General features: G+C 44.4%; 1 protein-coding gene and 2 non-coding genes across 3 annotated transcripts in view; 1 reads left to right on the top strand and 2 right to left on the bottom strand.

The window, feature by feature from the left end:
• The window catches only part of LOC124712149 (UDP-glycosyltransferase UGT5-like), a 60,946-nt gene that overhangs the window by 24,974 nt on the left and 16,909 nt on the right, over positions 1 to 19,063 (top strand). The window contains exons 2-4 of the mRNA XM_047242446.1: positions 7,429 to 7,684; positions 10,423 to 11,003; positions 16,369 to 16,509. Coding sequence (XP_047098402.1) covers positions 7,435 to 7,684; positions 10,423 to 11,003; positions 16,369 to 16,509 — 972 coding nt within the window. The 5' untranslated portion in view covers positions 7,429 to 7,434. The remainder of the gene's footprint in view (positions 1 to 7,428; positions 7,685 to 10,422; positions 11,004 to 16,368; positions 16,510 to 19,063) is intronic.
• Trnat-agu lies at positions 8,917 to 8,988 on the bottom strand. The gene has a single exon. It is a non-coding gene; the product is annotated as a tRNA-Thr (tRNA).
• On the bottom strand, positions 17,089 to 17,163 carry Trnat-ugu. Its single transcript has one exon. It is a non-coding gene; the product is annotated as a tRNA-Thr (tRNA).

Raw genomic sequence — 19,063 nt, 5'->3', positions numbered from 1 at the left:
TTACACGATACGCGTCTATACGGCAATGTCCTATTAGCCCCAAAATTAAATACTGATAGCCACTTTCTTTTTGTGCCATATATGCTCTGAAATGTGAGCGTCCCCACAGAAACTACGCCCAGGACACTTTCCCGGCTGTCCACTTACTCGCACAGGGTCACCAAGGCGCCTCCTGTCTGTGACGGTTTCCACCAGCGGCGCGACTTAAACAGGGTGTAACGTGTGTAATTGCAGTTACTTTTATGTGTGGTACCTTAATATGTACACACATCAGTGTGATGGTTGTATTTTTCTACGCGTCGAACAGCCTTCCCACAAACACGTATAAACTTTACAACCTCACGTTTTCGGCTCGGTCGTACTGCACCGCGAAGTGGCCAACACCTGTCAGTATACACTTACCGTTTTGCGTCTACACTGCGACATCTGATCTGCTGCCCGTGGGAAAATAAACATCAATGGCTTGATCTTTCCACATATACTTGGAGATACTAACCAACCCAAGAACATACGACTTGTAGTGGCTACAATTTTTAATCTGCACGTGGCATAAACACTGATGTATTGTTGTTCGGTACACCGTCCTCGGTCACCAACAGATATAACTGCACATATAGCCATTACACCTTACACTAGATCATTCCTCACTGCATAAATTTGCAAAAATTTGTCTTCACACTCAACACACACACAATCCTTGTATATACGATTTGTGCAGTCCACTGACACAGTCGTGCACTGAGAGAAAGACGCAGTGGCTAAACTTCATCAGATGGCTTCACCGTTGCATAACTAAAGAACATCCACTACATAGTACAACTGGAGCAGAAACTAATTATTTATAGAAGAAAGGAAAAATGGCAAAACCGTCCTTGAGGAAAGTAACTTTCGGTTCAGGAGAAATTTGTGGACACGCGAGGCAATACTGAGACTTATCCTGGGAGAAAATCATGCCTAAGTTTTTATCATCTGCAGATTTTAGAGAATGCTTTTGACAAGGTTGACTGGACAATACTCTTTGAAATTTTGAAGGGAGCATGGATAAAATACAGGGAGCGAAATGTTATTTACAAATTTTCGCATGAGAAGCAGTAGTCGAGAAGGAAGTCAGGCAGGGTTTCAGCCAATTTCGAATGTTATTCACCCTGTACAATGAGCAAGCATTGTACGAAACCAAAGAAAAATTAGGACAGGGAATCAATGTTCAGGGAGAAGAAATCAAAAGTGAGAGGTTCGCTAATGACATTGAAATGCTGACAGAGATAGCAAACAACTTGGCAGAACAGTCGAACGGAGTGGACTGTGCCTTGAAAAAAGAATATAAGAACAACATCAAGAAAACCAAAACGTGGGTAATCAGACCTTGTTGAATTAAGTAAGGAGTTGCTGAGATAATTAGATCAGGAAATGACACACTAAAGGTAGCAGAAGAGTTTTGCTATTTGGGCAGCCAAATAAATGACAATGGTCAAAGTAGAAAGGATTTAAAATGCAGGCTAGCTGTAGAAAACAAAGTATTTCTGAAAAACAGGTTTTCATTAACATCTAATATGTTACTAAATCTTTTGTGTATGTATTTCTGTGGAGTGAAACCTTAAATGGAAGTGAAAAGTGGACGATTAACACTGCACACACGAAGAGAATATAGGCTACTGAAATGTTGTATCACAGAATAATGCTGAAGATATGACTGGTAGATAGAACAAAAAATGAGGATGTACCTAATCGAAATGAGAAAAGAGAATTTAATGGCACAATTTGACTAAAAGATGGGCTCGACTAATAGGCCACATACTGCGGCATCAAGGAGTTGTCTGTTTGGTAATATAGGGAAATGTCGGCTAATAACTGCAGAAGAAGACCAAGCCTTGAACACATTAAGCAGGTCCAAAGGGCGCAAGTTGTGACAGTGATGCAGGGATGAAGAGGTTTGCACAGGATGGACTAATATAGAGAGGTACGTCAAACCAGTCATAGGAATGAACACGATAACAAAAACAACCGAGACCTAAGGACAGTCAAACGACAGAAAAACTAATAAAGGACAGAGAGTCAGGAGGCATAGCTTCCGAGTTCACCTACAGACAAGCAGCCACATCTCGCGTCACCTGCAGTAGTAGTAGTATCTGTAGTAGATGATCCAGATATTCTCATGTGGATGTTATTGACTGATCTGTAATAGGACACCTGACTGGATTTCATAACTTATCATCACTGTATTATATGGGTGCCTCCTGATCAATATTGTGCATCAGTTTTTTGTACAACCTACCCCATGGTTTTTTTCGGATGGATGCTTGCTTCATATAGTTTACTAAGCAATCACTCCCTAATTATGTTAGATTTGTTAAAGAAAATTTTTATGGTAACTGAAGCGTCACGGAGGTTCTCAAGCAACTTTAGTGGCAGACGCTGCAAAAGAGGTGTTCTCCACCACGGTGTGGTTTACTTCTAAAGTGCCAAAACATTGCTTCCTCCTGTGTATATCTCGATAAAAGTCCATGAACGTAAAATTAGAGAGGTTGGGTACCACACTGAGACAGTCGCACACTAAGTACCCTTCGACATACACATAAAGTGGCTTCCAGAGTATACATTTAGATTATTTTCTTGGTCCCCTAGAGCACGTATCCTCAGTCCCTTTGAGCACGTACTGCGAGATGTGCTTTCTTGCATCCAGTAGCAACCCACCGCCGTGGTTATTGGGCGATATTTGAATGGTCGTAGATTGGGTTTGACAGTAAGTTTGTTGGTATCTTGGTGAACACGTGCCACCCCTTGTCACTGTTGTCAAATCGAAAAGGTCTGCCACACACTGCTTCGTAAGAGTCTCAAAAGCCTCCTTTTTTAAATTAATTCACAAGTATATTTGCTAACAGTCAGGTCAGGCATAGCTGGATGTACCAAAGAAATAAGGCTCGTTCATTTCGTTAAGTAACTTCTTTGAAGTGTCGTACATTTCACTAGGAACGTCATTTATTGTAGTTACTCTCGCTAACGTTCTTTCCATATGCAGATGCTGTTCAAATGGCTCTAAACGCTATGATACTATCTGAGGTCGTCAGTCCCCTAGACTTAGAACTACTTAAACCTAACTATCCTAAGGACATCACACACATCCATGCCCGATGCAGGATTCGAACCTGCGACCGTAGCAGCAGCGCGGTTCCGGACTGAAGCGCCTAGAACCACTCGGCCGCTGTGGCAGATGTTGTATTTTGATTCGAGCCTCTTTAGCGCGGTTTTCCACCGCAGCTACATGACAAACAGGCGCGAACAGATATCTACTGTGACACAGTTGCTTATCGGGGCAATGACCTGTGTGGAAAAAGCAGCTGCCAGCTGTTCGCTACACGTCAGGGCTTATCTCTGCGGAGGCCTGCGATAGTTCACAAGCTTGAGAGCATTTCGTATCACGACGCAAACATTACGTAACAGATCGTGCACCTGCTGCGGACGCACTTGCATTGCAATCACCTACTTCCGATCTTCCCGGTTCTAGCAATCCATTACAGAGTCATTAAAAAGGCAGGCTTGTACTTTCTGCATCACTGTTGCACGAAGAAGAAGAAATACGATTACAGTTTATTTCACAGATTAGGGACATAACAACACACAACTGATTAAAAGTGCAGAACTGCAGTGTAACCACGCTGTGAAGCCACCATATTCTGCAGAGCCTCTATATATGGCATTGAATGAAAGAGGGCCAGGACATACAGATGGAGAATGCACTTCAACGCGGTTTATAAGCACGCCCACCAAGTATCGACAGCGTTTGCTGGAAGATCAGACGGAACAAATTGCTGACATCAAAACCCAGAGATGTTCGATGGGCGACATCTTACACGAACGTTCAGCCCACTGAGGCAGTGGTAATGACGCAACTGGTTTGCTCTGGTAGGCTGCTGTGTAGAGAGAAACTACCCAAGAGAAAAACGTTAGGTAACTTTGCAATGCGCATCGGTTTTGTCTCACAGACTACCCCACAGGTTTTCTTTCGACATGGCGCTTTCTGTAAATAGTGTACAACCTCATCGCTCCGGCCTTCGAATAAGGCTTGCCTATTTTACGCTGCTTGTGACTGGGCATTGTTCTGCTGAAAAATAGCATGTGGAGAGGCAGTGGCTCGGGTTCTGTAACCATCCTAGTGCATCATTTGTGGCCCAAATTGCCCTCAGTATGTGAGAAGAGACTTCATGTCACAGCCAACGAGATTCCAAACCGCACACTTGACGTCTGTTGGCTAAGGGACTCAACAAAGATGTCCTCCAGGTTGAATTCACCACTATTTCATCCAACACGTACGCGACCACCACTGTGGGACAAGTTGGACTCATGAAAAGGTACTATATTTCTTCACTCAGGTTGCCAGTGATGGCCTTAGTGTGCCCCTTGCAGTCTGAGGCGTTGGTAGTTTTTGGTCAACAGAAGCGGATGCAATTCCTTGCACTATACCAGTCGTGCCCTCAATACACGGCATGGACTGACGATGAAGACATGTCTACTGCTGATACAGTGCTCGATAGTCGAGCCGACACTGCGGACAAAGCTGTTCTGCTGGTTACAGTCATGCAGACAAGATGGCGGCATCCCGCACTGTGGTTACAATGTGTGAGCCAATACATGCTACCTGCTGGGTACGACCTACTTCAGTCCACTATTTCCACTCTAGCATCGCAGTCGTAGCAACGTGCCCCAAGCGAGCCGCAAAGTGATAGTTTGAGGATACCAAATCATACATTAAAAATTTGTGAACGTAACGAGCTGCAGCTGTACGATATTTATAGAAAAACATTTTTATTTGCCATCGGCTGCATGTATGACGTTTTTTCTTGACCTGGTACATTTCAGCCATCACTAACTGGAAGATTCCACGCGTTCCACGATTTGCCGTTGTTACATTTGGTATACGTAAGTGTATTCTACGAGAAATAAGCACTTTTAAACCAACGGATCTTGTAATATTTCTTCCAGTTGATGATGGTTGAAATAACCGAAACTGGTCAAAAATAAATTTAATATTTTCATCCGCTGACAAGTAAAAATGCTTTTCTATGCAAGTCATTCTGTCCTGTCCGAAATCACAGACGCCGATAATACCTTGATGTCGACGACACTTATCGGCATTCACTTGCGCGTTTCCATATCGTTTAAATATTCTGCACCGAATGAGCGTGGCGTGGTACTAACCTGTACGATCATACAAAAGAGGACGCTGTTGGGGCGACGTACAAGCCATTCCCTTGCAGCCTCAATGACTTAATTGTGAACCTGCTCATCCTTAGATTTTGGAGTGACTCCTCCTGCCTATTGTAACTTCTACAAACAGTAGTGTATATCTCCGCATGCCACTGAACGGTAGATGGCCAGGGGTGGGCAAGATGATGTTTAACTGTACTAATATTACTGATTTTCTTTCCTATCCCATTATAGTGAGCAAGGGAAAACAAAACTTTAGGCCCGAACGTCCCTTAATCTCTCGTAATTTCATTATAAGGTTTGTAATACTGTGTGTCACAGCTACAAATTTATAAAAAGACGATTCCGTTTTCCACTCTAGCTGTACTATGATTGCAGACATATATGTCACAGCGAGGAGGAACTCGCCAGGTTAGCCGAGCTCGCTAACGCGCTGCTTCCTGGACTCGGGTAGGCGCGCCGGCCCCGGATCGAATCCGCCCTGCGGCCGGTGTCCTGGCCAGCCTGGATGTGGTTTTAGGCAGTTTTCCACATCCCGATAGGTGAATACAGGGCTGGTCCCCACGTTCCGCGTCAGTTACACACGTCGCAGACATTTGAAACACATTCCCATTCTTTCACGATTTACACTCGACACAGACAGTTGGGGTGCACTAATTCCGTCCTGGGGGGTACGGGGTGGCGGCAGGAACGGCATCCGGCCACCCCTTAAACTTAAGATGCCCAATCCGATTAACCATGTCCGACACTGCGTAACCGCGGGACAACGCGCAAGCGATAGAATAATGTCACAGCAAGGAGGAAAACCAAACTGTTGTTTATTCTCTTGACTCCTACGAGCGATATACGTACGACGAACGATCTTCTCGAATACAGGTTCTCTAATTTTATCCATTAAGGTGTCAACAGAACTACATCGTCTTTCTTTCTTCCAAGATACATCTTTCGACATGCATTATTTTAACTGATAGTTCAACAAGAATTGGACAAAATACACTCTAAGGAAAGAAAGAAAAGGACAAAATAAAACGACGCACCACGAAGGAATTACTAGAATGGACCGAAATCGGTGGATGTGATGTACCTCTACAGACAAACAAATGATTACAGTTTCGGAATAATTGTATGATTTATTTAAGACAAAGAGATTCTCAAATTGAACACATCAATAAAACCTTGGTTCACGTCTGGCTATTATGCAAGCAGTTATTCGTCTTGCCATTGATTGTCAGTGCGGAATTCTGTCTAATTTCTGCGTTAGATCGTCAGAGTCCCGAGCTGAATTGAAGACACTGCCCATAATGCTCCAAACGTTCTCAATTGGGGAGAGATCCGGCGACTTCGCTGGCCAAGATAGGGTTTGGCAGGCACGAATGCAAGCAATTGAAACTCGTGCTGTGTGCGGGTGGGCACTGACTTGTTGAAATTTAAGCCCAGGATGGCTTGCCGTGAAGGGAAACAAAACGGGCAGTAGAATAACGTCGACGTACCGTTGTGCTGTATGAGCGACGCGGATGTCAATAACTGAGAACTTTTAAATCTGTAGGATTCGCCTGTAAGAGAAGTTTAATAGATTTGTTTAGTACTCATTTGGAGGACCTCGTACTTTCAATTGTTTAAGGTGAATTACCACTATAAGCACCACACAGATAACATGCCTAAATAATTTTGCAGTTCATTTTGATCTTCTAATGACTCTACTAGACGCTAAACGACACCATCATGTGTAAACAATCTAAGAGGGCTTCTCAGATAAAATCGGGATATCAGTTCGGGGTGACCTCATAACTTAGTGTCGATCACTCTGAACTGTGACATTCCTGCCAGGACATAATCAATCGATTCTCACGACTGAAATGATATTTTTATTAGAAGCCACTTGTTGAAATGTAGAAATACGGGATCGCTTTCAGATCCCTTGTCGATAGCACTAACTACTTCGTGTGAATACAGAGTCAATTGCCTTTCACAAGAACGATATTTTCTGCACTCGTGCAGGTTATGTGTCGATAGCTCGTTTATTACAAGCTGCTTCGTAATGTGGAACACAGTATATGTTCGGAAATCCTTCTGCAAATCGATGTCAGCGATATGGGCACTCAGCAGTTTACAAAGCGTGAGATAGTAGGTTTGCTGTTCCATAGTTCTGCTGTTTCAGGCTACGGAAACAAATATGTTAGTGGTATGATGCAAGAGTAACGTTATTCCCGTGTTTTCCCTCCGTAGACACAGATGGGGCTGTTGAGCGTGGTGCTCGTCGTGGTCGCGTCGCTGGCGTGCCTGCCACAGCCACGGGAGAACGCTCGCGTGCTGTCCGTGTTCCCAGTGCCGATGCGCAGCCACTGGATCGTCTGTCGCAGCCTCCTGGAGGCGCTGCACGACAGAGGCCACCAGCTCACCGTGCTGACGCCCTACCCCACTGGCAGGCCCCGACGCAACTGGACGGAGCTCATCGTCCCAGACACCATGCACCTACTCGGTGGTGAGTACACACCCGGACCAGAACGTTCTTCGACATACATGAGGTTCACCAAAACTACTAATTATTAAGAATTTTAAAGCTTTCTAAATTTCAATTTCAAAACAGTTAAAATTTCCAACAGCTGCAAGTAATTTTTTTGTGATAAACCGAGTGACATAATTCCAGAGATTTTACAGGTCTCACACAGATGAATTTAAAGTAGACTGAGGCGCCAATAAGAATTTGGATCGAGGAGGGAGGCGTGCCGTGGTAATCCGAGCAGTTGAGCGAACCGCTGTGCCAAGGTGGATTAATGGCTGATGCACCTATATCGTAAGCAGGAGACCCAGGTTTAATTCCCGGCCTTGGTACAGATTTTCGTTTTAGTGGCTAACGTACCTGCCTAGTAAACAGGAGACCCAGGTTCAATGACCGGCCTTGGCACGAATTTTCATTCGCCGCTTTTTTATAACAAGGTTGATTGAACCTGGGTCTCCTGTTTACTATGGTTCAAATGGCTCTGAGCACTATGGGACTCAACTGCTGAGGTCATTAGTCCCCTAGAACTTAGAACTAGTTAAACCTAACTAACCTAAGGACATCACAAACATCCATGCCCGAGGCAGGATTCGAACCTGCGACCGTAGCGGTCTTGCGGTTCCAGACTGCAGCGCCTTTAACCGCACGGCCACTTCGGCCGGCCCTGTTTACTAGGCAGGTACGTTAGCCACTAAGCCACCTTACATATATACTGGGTGATCAAAAAGTCAGTATAAATTTGAAAACTGAATAAACCACGGAATAATGTAGATAGAGAGGTAAAAACTGACACACATGCCTGCAGACATGGGGTTTTATTAGAACAAAAAAAAACCAAAGTTCACATAATGTCCGACAGATGGCGCTGGACAGCAAAACGTCAGTGACTGAGCATGACAATCGTGTATAAAAGGAGCTGTAATGACAGAGAGAATCAGATGCGCCAGCAGTCGCAGCATGTTGACGTTACCTGAAAAGGCACTTTTAGTGAAGCTGTATTATCAGAATGTGGAATGTGCTAGTTCAGCGTTACGATCCTATCGCCATGGGAAGTGCATTGGAACGGGTAAAGGTCCGTTGACAAATGCAGCTGTGGCGAGAATGTCCTTCCAGGCATGTGTGTCAATTTGTACCTCTCTATCTACATTATTCCGTGATTTATTCAGTTTTCAAATTTATACTCACTTTTTGATCACCCGGCGAATGAAAGTTTGTACCAAGGCCGGGATTTGAACCTGGGTCTCCTGCTTACTAGGCAGGTACGTTAGCCACTAAGCCACCTTGGTATACCGGTTCACACAACTGCGTTGATTACGCTGGCGCGTCTCCCTCCTCGCTCTAAATACTCACTAGCGCCTCAGTCTACTTTAAATTCATCTGTGAGACCTGTAAAGTCTCTTAAACTCTTTCATTTCAGGTATCACATAAAATCTTTCTAAACAGAACAAATGTTATTAACATTCTACATATCATTCTTCATATCTACATATTTATGTCTGAACATAGGCACCCAGGCGACGAACACGTTTCTCCCAATGAGAGACTGTATAATATTTGACTTTGTAGAAGGAACCACAACCTCATCTATGCTTGCACCGCTTGACAGTGGCAAGTAAAACCATAGAATTGGACGTGAAATCAAGGGCCGAAAAGTGTGAGACTCCTTTTAGTCGCCTCTTACGACAGGCCTACTTTAACCCCTGGACCCGCAGGGGGTGAAGTCATGATTATATGAAATAAGTGAGTACTAACTTACAGTCAAATGGCCGAAATTTCATTCAAGAAAAACGCAGGTATTTTTATGAGTGACTCACTGGTAACATATCATCGATATACTTAGTTTTTTTTTAATTTTGTGGAATATACAAATTTCATTTTTTGAACATATAAAACAAGCTGCCTTGCTATGCGCCACCTTGATATCAAGATCTGACCGAATATCTGTGCACCTTTTTCAGTCCGTGCTTCGTTATAGATAACTGTGTCATTTGTGAAAAGTCTTAGGTTACTAATAATATTGTCTTCAAGGTCATTAACGTTCAATATGAACAGCGAGGTTACCAACACGCTTCCCAGTGTCACACCAGATGTTACCGGTACGTCTGTCGATAACGCTTCATTCAGGATAACATGCTGCGTCCTGGCAAAGAACCATCTATCCAGTCACAAATTTCGTTTAGTTTTCCCTATCAAATATGATAACACCCAGTACAAACTGGTCATGAGAAAAGCTTTATAGAACTTGGGATTGGGTGTATACCCCATTCATATACTGAGTTGACAAAAACTGAATGTGGTACCTACTCAAGAACATTCAACATCGCAGCGCGTCAGCAATCGTTAGTTAACATATTAAAAAACTAGAAACCCGCCTCGATTGCGTAAAAAGCACCTAGTGTTAACCTAGGTTAACCATATTTTATGGCGGGTCATGGCCCATCGAACATAGGGCGGTGTGAGGTGGAGGTTACACCATTAAGTTAAGTAGTGGTTTAGACTTTGTACACATGTACTGTTTGTGTTTTCCCTTTTATTCATTTATAAATGTATAGTGTGTTCGTTTAATCATTGACGAAGGTCTTCTTAGGTACTTGTGGGTTTTGTTTTTCTTAAGAAGGTGTAGTTATCTACGAGGAAACCTAGGTTAACACTAGGTGCTTTTACGCAATCGAGGCGGGTTTCTAGTTTTTTAATATGGTACCTGCTCACTTCTCTTCTAGGCACCAGTGACCTATTCAGCCTAGGCCAGAGGAGCGATTTCGTTTGGCTCCTGAGACTGTTCAACTACGGAATCTCGTCGTGCGAAGTTTTCCTACAACAGGAAAACGTACAGCAGCTCTTCGAATCCGACCGCGAGTTCGACGTCATCATCATCGAGACGTTCTTCAACGACTGCCTGATGGCGCTGGCGCACAAGTTCCGGGCTCCCGTGATCGCCATCTCGACGCTGGTGGGCACCGTGTGGATGAGCGACATGATGGGCAGCCCGTACCCGCTGTCCTACGTCGCCGAGCCCTTCCTGTCCTACACGGACCGCATGCCCTTCTGGCAGCGGCTGCACAACGCCGCCTTCGCGACGTACGCTCGGCTCGTCCGCCGGCTGTACTACGCGCCCCGGCAGGACGCCCTGGTGCGCAGACACGTGGCCGGCCCCTCGCTGCCCAGCGTACTGGACATCGAGAGGAACACCTCGCTGCTCTTCCTCAACAGCCATCCCAGTCTGCACTTCCCGCGCCCGCTGGCGCCCAACGTCATCGAGATCGGAGGCATGCACGTCTGTTCACCTCGCACCCTACCACAGGTACGTACCAGCACGTCGTAATGTCCCGTCTGATGCACTGTGGCAGGGCTGCTGCACGTGAGCGGCACACGTTGCGCACTGTTCCCACTTTCCACCGTCGTCGAAGCGACTTTACTGCACGATGAGGTGGAAACGTCCACGTCGGGAGACTCTCTTTTGCCTAACAGTTTCAGTCTTCTCTTTCCGTTGAGACGTAAATGACTTTTACTCATTGCTGGCTTTACTTCACGTAAACATTTAAAACTTTTATGCTTAAGATTCCGTACTGCAAGAGCCGCCCACTCTTATTACACCTCCAGAGATGTTTCACTGTAGCCGGAAAGTCGATAGATGGTAGTACAAGGGACATACTGCATCACTGGCCACGCTTTCCCACCCGAGTTTTGCAATAATTAAGCCAGTTCGTTGTTGAATTGACTTAGTGTGTCGCCGCCTAAAAATTCTTGCTATCTGTTATATGGAGATGCTCTCGTGGTTTTGTGTTTGCTTGCAGAGCCGTAGCAGCACCGTCGGTTTCTGAATGTGTAATGTTACTGCCTATGGTTTACGTAAAGAACAGACACGAAGTTTTTTTGAGCAGATAATTTTTACACAGGACGCCATTGTGGTGTGTTTATTTAGGAAGCACCGTAAAGTGAACTCGTTCACATTGTTTATAAGCTAACTGTTAACAGTACGAGAGCGTGGTCTGCCGCATGACTAGATCGAAAGGCATCCTATCGACGACTGCAGACTATGGCACACAATCTGTAACTTGCGCGTACAGTCGGTATAGTTCGTACATCTTCGGTTATGCCAAAGTTATTGATTTATTTATTAATATCAAAGTTTCCTGGCATTATAAAGTTGCTGAAATACAGTATTTACAATCCATTGACGCCTTATAATGTCTGAGTGCCAGAAGATAACTTTTGTTAGCAAATATTTATTAATAACAAGTACTTGGTTCGCTCTAGAATGATTGTACTTTCCCTATGTATCTCTTTGCTGGGCTGGCGTAACGAGCGATTTATGTATCGATACCTCGTCCTACTGGCTTGAAAAGTGCCAGATCGCCAAGCGCCTCTGCTAGCCTGCATGGAAATCTACCGCTCTCTCCTTACTCAGTACGTACTGCAGGGCTGAAACATTCGCTTCATGTATATGAAACAGCAAAACTGGAAATAAAATTAAATGCGCTCTTATCTGCAAATAAGGGGTGCCTGACAGTACCTCGTTTGGTTAAAGATCACGTTGTCTGTCTGCCTGTCTGTCCCTCTACAGGGTGTTACAAAAAGGTACGGCCAAACTTTCAGGAAACATTCCTCACACACAAAGAAAGAAAATATGTTATGTTGACATGTGTCCGGAAACGCTTACTTTCCATGTTAGAGCTCATTCTATTACTTCTCTTCAAATCACATTGATCATGGAATGGAAACACACAGCAACAGAACGTATCAGCGTGACTTCAGACACTTTGTTACAGGAAATGTTCAAAATGTCCTCCGTTAGCGAGGATACATGCATCAACCCTCCGTCGCATGGAATCCCTGATGCACTGATGCAGCCCTGGAGAATGGCGTATTGTGTCACAGCCGTCCACAATACGAGCACGAAGAGTCTCTACATTTGGTACCGGAGTTTAATAGACAAGAGCTTTCAAATGCCCCCATAAATGAAAGTCAAGAGGGTTGAGGTCAGGAGAGCGTGGAGGCCATGGAATTGGTCCGCCTCTACCAATCCATAGGTCACCGAATCTGTTGTTGAGAAGCGTACGAACACTTCGACTGAAATGTGCAGGAGCTCCATCGTGCATGAACCACATGTTGTGTCGTACTTGTAAAGGCACATGTTCTAGCAGCACAGGTAGAGTATCCCGTATGAAATCATGATAATGTGCTCCATTGAGCGTAGGTGGAAGAACATGGGGCCCAATCAAGACATCACCAACAATGCCTGCCCAAACGTTCACAGAAAATCTGTGTTGATGACGTAAATGCACAATTTCGTGCGGATTATCGTCAGCCCACACATGTTGATTGTGAAAATTTACAATTTGATCGCGTTGGAATGAAGCCTCATCCGTAAAGAGAACATTTGCACCGAAATGAGGATTGACACATTGTTGGATGAACCATTCGCAGAAGTGTAGCCGTGGAGGCCAATCGGTTGCTGATAGTGCCTGCACACGCTGTACATGGTACGGAAACAACTGGTTCTCCCGTAGCACTCTCCATACAGTGACGTGGTCAACGTTACCTTGTACAGCAGCAACTTCTCTGACGCTGACATTAGGGTTATCGTCAACTGCACGAAGAATTGCTTCGTCCATTGCAGGTGTCCTCGTCGTTCTAGGTCTTCCCCAGTCGCGAGTACAGTACATACTGACGAAACTAAAATGAACTATAACATGGAAATTAAGCATTTCCGGACACATGTTCACATAACATCTTTTCTTTATTTGTGTGTGAGGAATGTTTCCTGAAAGTTTGGCCGTACCTCTTTGTAACACCCTGTATATGTCTGTTCCTCTATTAAGACCCTTTACCGAGCGAGGTGGCGCTGTGGTTAGCACACTGGACTCGCATTCGGGAGGACGACGGTTCAATCCAGTCTCCAGCCATCCTGATTTAGGTTTTCCGTGATTTCCCTAAATCGATTCAGGCAAATGCCGGGATGGTTCCTTTGAAAGGGCACGGCCGATTTCCTTCCCTCACCCGAGCTTGCGCTCCGTCTCTAATGACCTCGTTGTCGACGGGACGTTAAACACTAATCTCCTCCTCCTCCTCCTCCCTACTGTGTCAGCATGTAGCATAACTGTCTCGACTGCAGCTACAAAGAGGAACGTTACTATACGTCTGAAGAAAACAAAAGTCTTTTCCCACAAGGAGAAGTAGAAAAACCAGTCATAGCAGGTTATGCACTTCAGTTAAAAAGTCATGAAGTAAAGTTTTCTGAAATCAAAATGATATCTACAATGACGACAGAATAGAGAAATTCATGAAACGTAATGGTGTATGGACAGTAGCTCTACAGACTCTATAAATAAGTTTTATTTTTGACAGACTCAAGTTTTATCTTTGGCAGACGAGAGGTCGATAATGAAGTTTTATCTCGGACGAGGATTATCTCTGTCGATCACGTGTAAATTTCTATCATGACCCTGTTCGACAGTGCTTATGCCACACTGGGCCATCCGCAACGTCAGTCGGCAAGATTCAGCGGAACCAGCAGCACTTTTGAAGGTGCCTAACATGGTTCAGGACGATACGTAAGAAACGAAAATGAGACGTAGACCACGAATATACAACCCAAGAGATACTCAGCAATCTAAATCAAGTTTTTCAGTTAACACAGGTTTCGGCTTGAGAATTGACGATGATCTATTTCAGCCGAAACATGTACTTACAGTAAAATTAAAAGCGTGTCCTAGACTGTTTTTTTACGAGTTTATAAAGCGAGATAACTGTTGAGTAATTTAAAACTTTCACGGGGTATACGGTGTTCTTCGAAATTTCAGACGGTCGGAAGCCAGTAACTTCCTGCCACGATATTTTCTCGCATAGTTTTCTGAGTACTTCGTATATTTTTGCAGAAACATTTCTGCTAAATCGTAGGTAAACTTTCCATGTAAACGGACAGACTAAAATAAAAACGTAAGGTAAAAGTGATCTTTAGTCGTTCGTCACAAATCTCGGCGCTTCTGGGATAGGTCGAAGAACACTTAGGCCTGCAGAAGGCGGGTGCTCATAAAATTCCATGTGAGTTTGGGAAATCATAGTAGGGGAAACCATTCTCACTGTTGAGTAGTGCATCGTGGAGCACCAGCGGCTTAGTCACCACCTCCACCTCAGCAACCCAATATCAACGAAAATCGTATTTCTGATGGTCATATGATGATGTACAATGAAACAAAAATGGCGGGTCATACTTTATTATCGGTGAATCAATGGAAATACGGTTGTCTGAGGCCCTTATAAATAGTGGCGGAGGTTTTAAGTTAAATACTGTGCGGAATCCTGTAATATAAAAGCTTTGTGCCCTGTGAAGTCAGCGCCATTGCCATTCTGTAATTTTACCGTCTAAAGACGTTCGATCTAATAGCGATGAGACGAACTTTCACCACGGGGATGGGAAGTTCGGGCATGCATTTGGGAGGAAGACGGTTCAAACTCGCGTCCGGTCATCCTGATTTAGGTTCTCCGTGACTTCACTAAATCGTTTAAGGAAAATGCCGGGATACTTCCTTGGAAAGTGGATGGCCGATTTCCTTCTCCATCATACCCCAATCCGAACTTGTGCTCCGACTCTAACGACTTCGTTGTCGAAGGGACGTTAAACACGGATCTCTCATTCCCCCGCCTCCTCCTCTTGAGTTCGGAGCAGCGCACAGAGTTTCTGCAGAAGAACGAACATCCAAGCAACGCATGCGCAGTAACATTTAGTTACGGAACGCTTGCTCCAGCGGAGCCTTAAAATAAGAAAGTTCAGTATATTTTCGTCGCTACAAACGTGAAAAGGGCCAGAAGACTCTGCGTCGAAAACTTGTGACAGCGAGTTACTGGCAACCGGCAGTTCGCTCGAAATGTCATTGAATAGTATCACTGTTATCTCCTGCTACACAATTTCACCGTTCCGTACAGTCAAAATGTTCGCTCAGAGTCTGTTGGGAACCAGGTATGTGAAGTTTCCCTGGCGGGGACCTTCGTGGCACCACGAACCACTGGTTAGTGGCTTGCCCTACAAAACTGTGTTGTCGACTGGCCTGCCACATACGTCGTAGTTGTAATGAACGTTGACATAATGATGTGTGATAGGTACAGGGATCGAACTGAAACAGTGCAAGTTCTCCTTGTCTCACCATCATAGATTGCATTTTTTTTTTTGGCAAATAATTACTAGTTTCGAGCTATTACGCAGATCTCGGGTTCCACTGAAAAAATTGCGTTTGCATGATGACGTATGTAAACTGTGGAGAGGAAGAGAATATTTTGTGGTCATCATCCGATATCTACGAAAAGCGAACCACCACTGTACGAAATCATCAACTGTCGTACTGCTTATAAGGTTTCTGTAAGGTTAGTCGTCTAATATATAGGATAGCTTTGACGAATCGAAAACTTAACCAGAAGACTGACTCTGTTTCGTCATTCGTGACATAACTGGTTCAGTTCCCAACATTAGTCGCTCATTTATAGTTGCCAGTGCCCTCCGGATCATGCAAAAGCCATTACGAGCGCAGTATGCCGGTCACGCACAGTAGCCCAGACTGTAAATGGCTACCTTGCAAAGCGGAGAATCGCTACACCACATCTGAGCCAGACGTTGAGGCCCTGTTTTTCAGAAAAGTACTTCTTTTCTAAAGACGAGGGCTTCAGCGTAGGCTGCCGCAACGGGGAGACACAGCTTTCCAAGTGACTGCGACGCAGGACTCCCGCCGGCCATTTGCTCTTTTCTGGCCACGTCGCTCTCGTCAACCAGGTACGCTGCTGTCGAGGCATGCGTTACACAGCGCTCTGTGGAGGTAAGTCATTACTTTAGAGGAAGAGCTTTCTCCTAAACAGTCACCAGAGCTATGTTTCGATTAATTAAATTTGCACAACGATTTAAGAACAATGGCGGTACTAACAGCGAAACCTCCAGATGCCAGACACTCAGATCGATACCAAACGCTGTATGCCGATAGAGTGTCAACCAAAACACCGGTTTAGTTCGTGCTTTGTGCTGTCGTCCAATAGAACATGCTGAAACGGTAATTAAAAGTAACATCAGAACTAAGCATACGGGGAAAGCGTATCTGTGAATGATTGTGTTGTAGGTTTCGTGTGGAACAGAACCTCTGGTACGATGACTTCGTGTGGGTGGTTAGTACAAGAAGTCATCGTACCAGAGGTTCTGTGTTCAAATCCCAAAGTCGACTTTATTTTACGCGTGAAATTGTTATATGGGAGAACATTTTCCGGACATGTAAAAGGACTTCTCGGAGTTTGTAGCAATGACCTTTTTCCAGTCTGCTTTCGCTTCGTTAAATGATAATTATTCGAAATCCTCAGCTGCCGGCAGGTGTTGTTGATATACCTCAATGGGGACAGCTGAAAATGTGTGTCCCGACCGGGACTCGAACCCGGGATCTCCTGCTTACATGGCAGACGCTCTATCTATCTGAGCCACCGAGGACACAGATGAATAGCGCGACTGCAGGGACTTATCCCTTGCACGCTTCCCGTGAGACCCACATTCCCAACTGTCCACAATCTACATTCGTAATGTTCCTAATAGATATTTTCCCATCCACTCATTACTCGCGCCAACTAAGGTGACGATTCCCGTAAGAGTTCGGGCAGTCTGTGCGCATTCGTACAGATGAAGGTCAATGGCCGGGTAGCCTTTAACTATATAAGAAGATAGTAACTGTTCCCGAAAGAACAGATACCACTGACGACCGTGCAGCTTCTCTAGAATAAATGATAATTAATCGAAACCCTCAGCTGCCGACAGGTCTTGTTGATATACCTCAATCTATCTATTAGGAACATTACGAATGTAGATTGTGGGCAGTTGGGAATGTGGGTCTCACGGAAAGCGTGCAAGGGATAAGTCCGTACAGTCGCGCTATTGATCTGTGTCCCTGGTGGTTCAGATGGATACAGCGTCTGCCATGTATGCAGGAGATCCCGGGTTCGAGTCCCTGCAGCCACCCTGTTCATCTGTGTCCTCGGTGGCTCAGATGGATAGAGCGTCTGCCGTGTAAGCAGGAGACCCCGGGTTCGAGTCCCGGTCGACTCACACATTTTCAGCAGTCCCCACTGAGGTATATCAACAACACCTGTCGGTAGCTGAGTGTTTTGGTTAATTATCATTTATTATAGAGAAACTGCACGGTCATCAATGGTATCTGTTCTTTCGGGAACAATTACTATCTTCATATTTCGCTTCGTTAGTTGAAAGTAGCAAATCTGTAGAGTACATTTGTATAGATAGGTGTGGTTTTCTGTCGGACATGTGCGACAGAACAGGCGCGACTCGTAATGAAGGAACTAGTACATTTGTAATTTCGTAGACTAAACATAAACAGACGTAACAGTAGAATAAAGGAACAACTGCTTCACACGTGCGGAAGTATTAATAGACTCATATAACACTATCGCGCATAATACAGTAAAATCTTGTCATCAATCGTATTTGAACTCAGGACGATCTAAGGCTCTTCCAACTTCCCCACGGAAGCTATAGGTGTTAACTGCTCACAGTTATGGTTTTCTTGTGCTCCGTAGTTGTGGTGTTACTTTTAATTCCCGTTTACACCCGTTCTGCTGGACAACAGCACATAGTATGAACTAAATCGGTGATTTGGTTGATACTCTATCGACGTACAACGTTTGGTACCTATCTGAGTGTCTGACATCTGGAGGTTTGGGCGTAAGCACAAACTTTCTGAAGAACGTGTCAATTACTGTCGACAAGTAGCAAGTTTTTCACAGAAGTGTTGTGTCAAGCCAAACGTAGTATATCGCCAAACAACTTATAGCTTTGCTAGACCCAATGAAAAACCGTTTCACGTCTGAATTTCAATTGATTCATAACAACGACGAACTACTTTCAGATAAAATTAAAATTTCTTACTTAAAATATCTAAGTTAAACATGAATCACGTGGATTCAAAAGGGTTAGGGGCTATAAGTATGTCAGTGAGACCAGAGAACTAATGGGGCTACAAAAGGTAGTACAGAAATTTCGGATACTCAAAACAGTGTACAGCAGAATTCGTGACACCTACATAATAAGTGGATGTCTACACACACAAAGTGAAAGGATAGGAAGCCTGAATCTGGTAGTTCTACAGCGTTGCTTGCACCAAACAAACATTTTATATCTTTCTTATAATTTCAGTTTTTAGCACAGCTCAAATGTCACAACAATTAAGAGCTTGCCCCAGTGGCATTCAAAACACTATTCGCAATAATATTTTGTAACAACCACCAATTGAAAAGCATTTCAGGAAAATTTTAAAATGCCGGAACATTTAATTCGAGCAATCCTTTCACTTCTCTATTCAGTAAGGAATTATATGCTTAACA

Source organism: Schistocerca piceifrons, chromosome 8 (assembly GCF_021461385.2).
Source record: "Schistocerca piceifrons isolate TAMUIC-IGC-003096 chromosome 8, iqSchPice1.1, whole genome shotgun sequence".
NCBI lineage: Eukaryota > Metazoa > Arthropoda > Insecta > Orthoptera > Acrididae > Schistocerca > Schistocerca piceifrons.
Note: the sequence above shows the minus strand (reverse complement) of the source record. Positions and strands in the feature narration are given on the sequence as shown.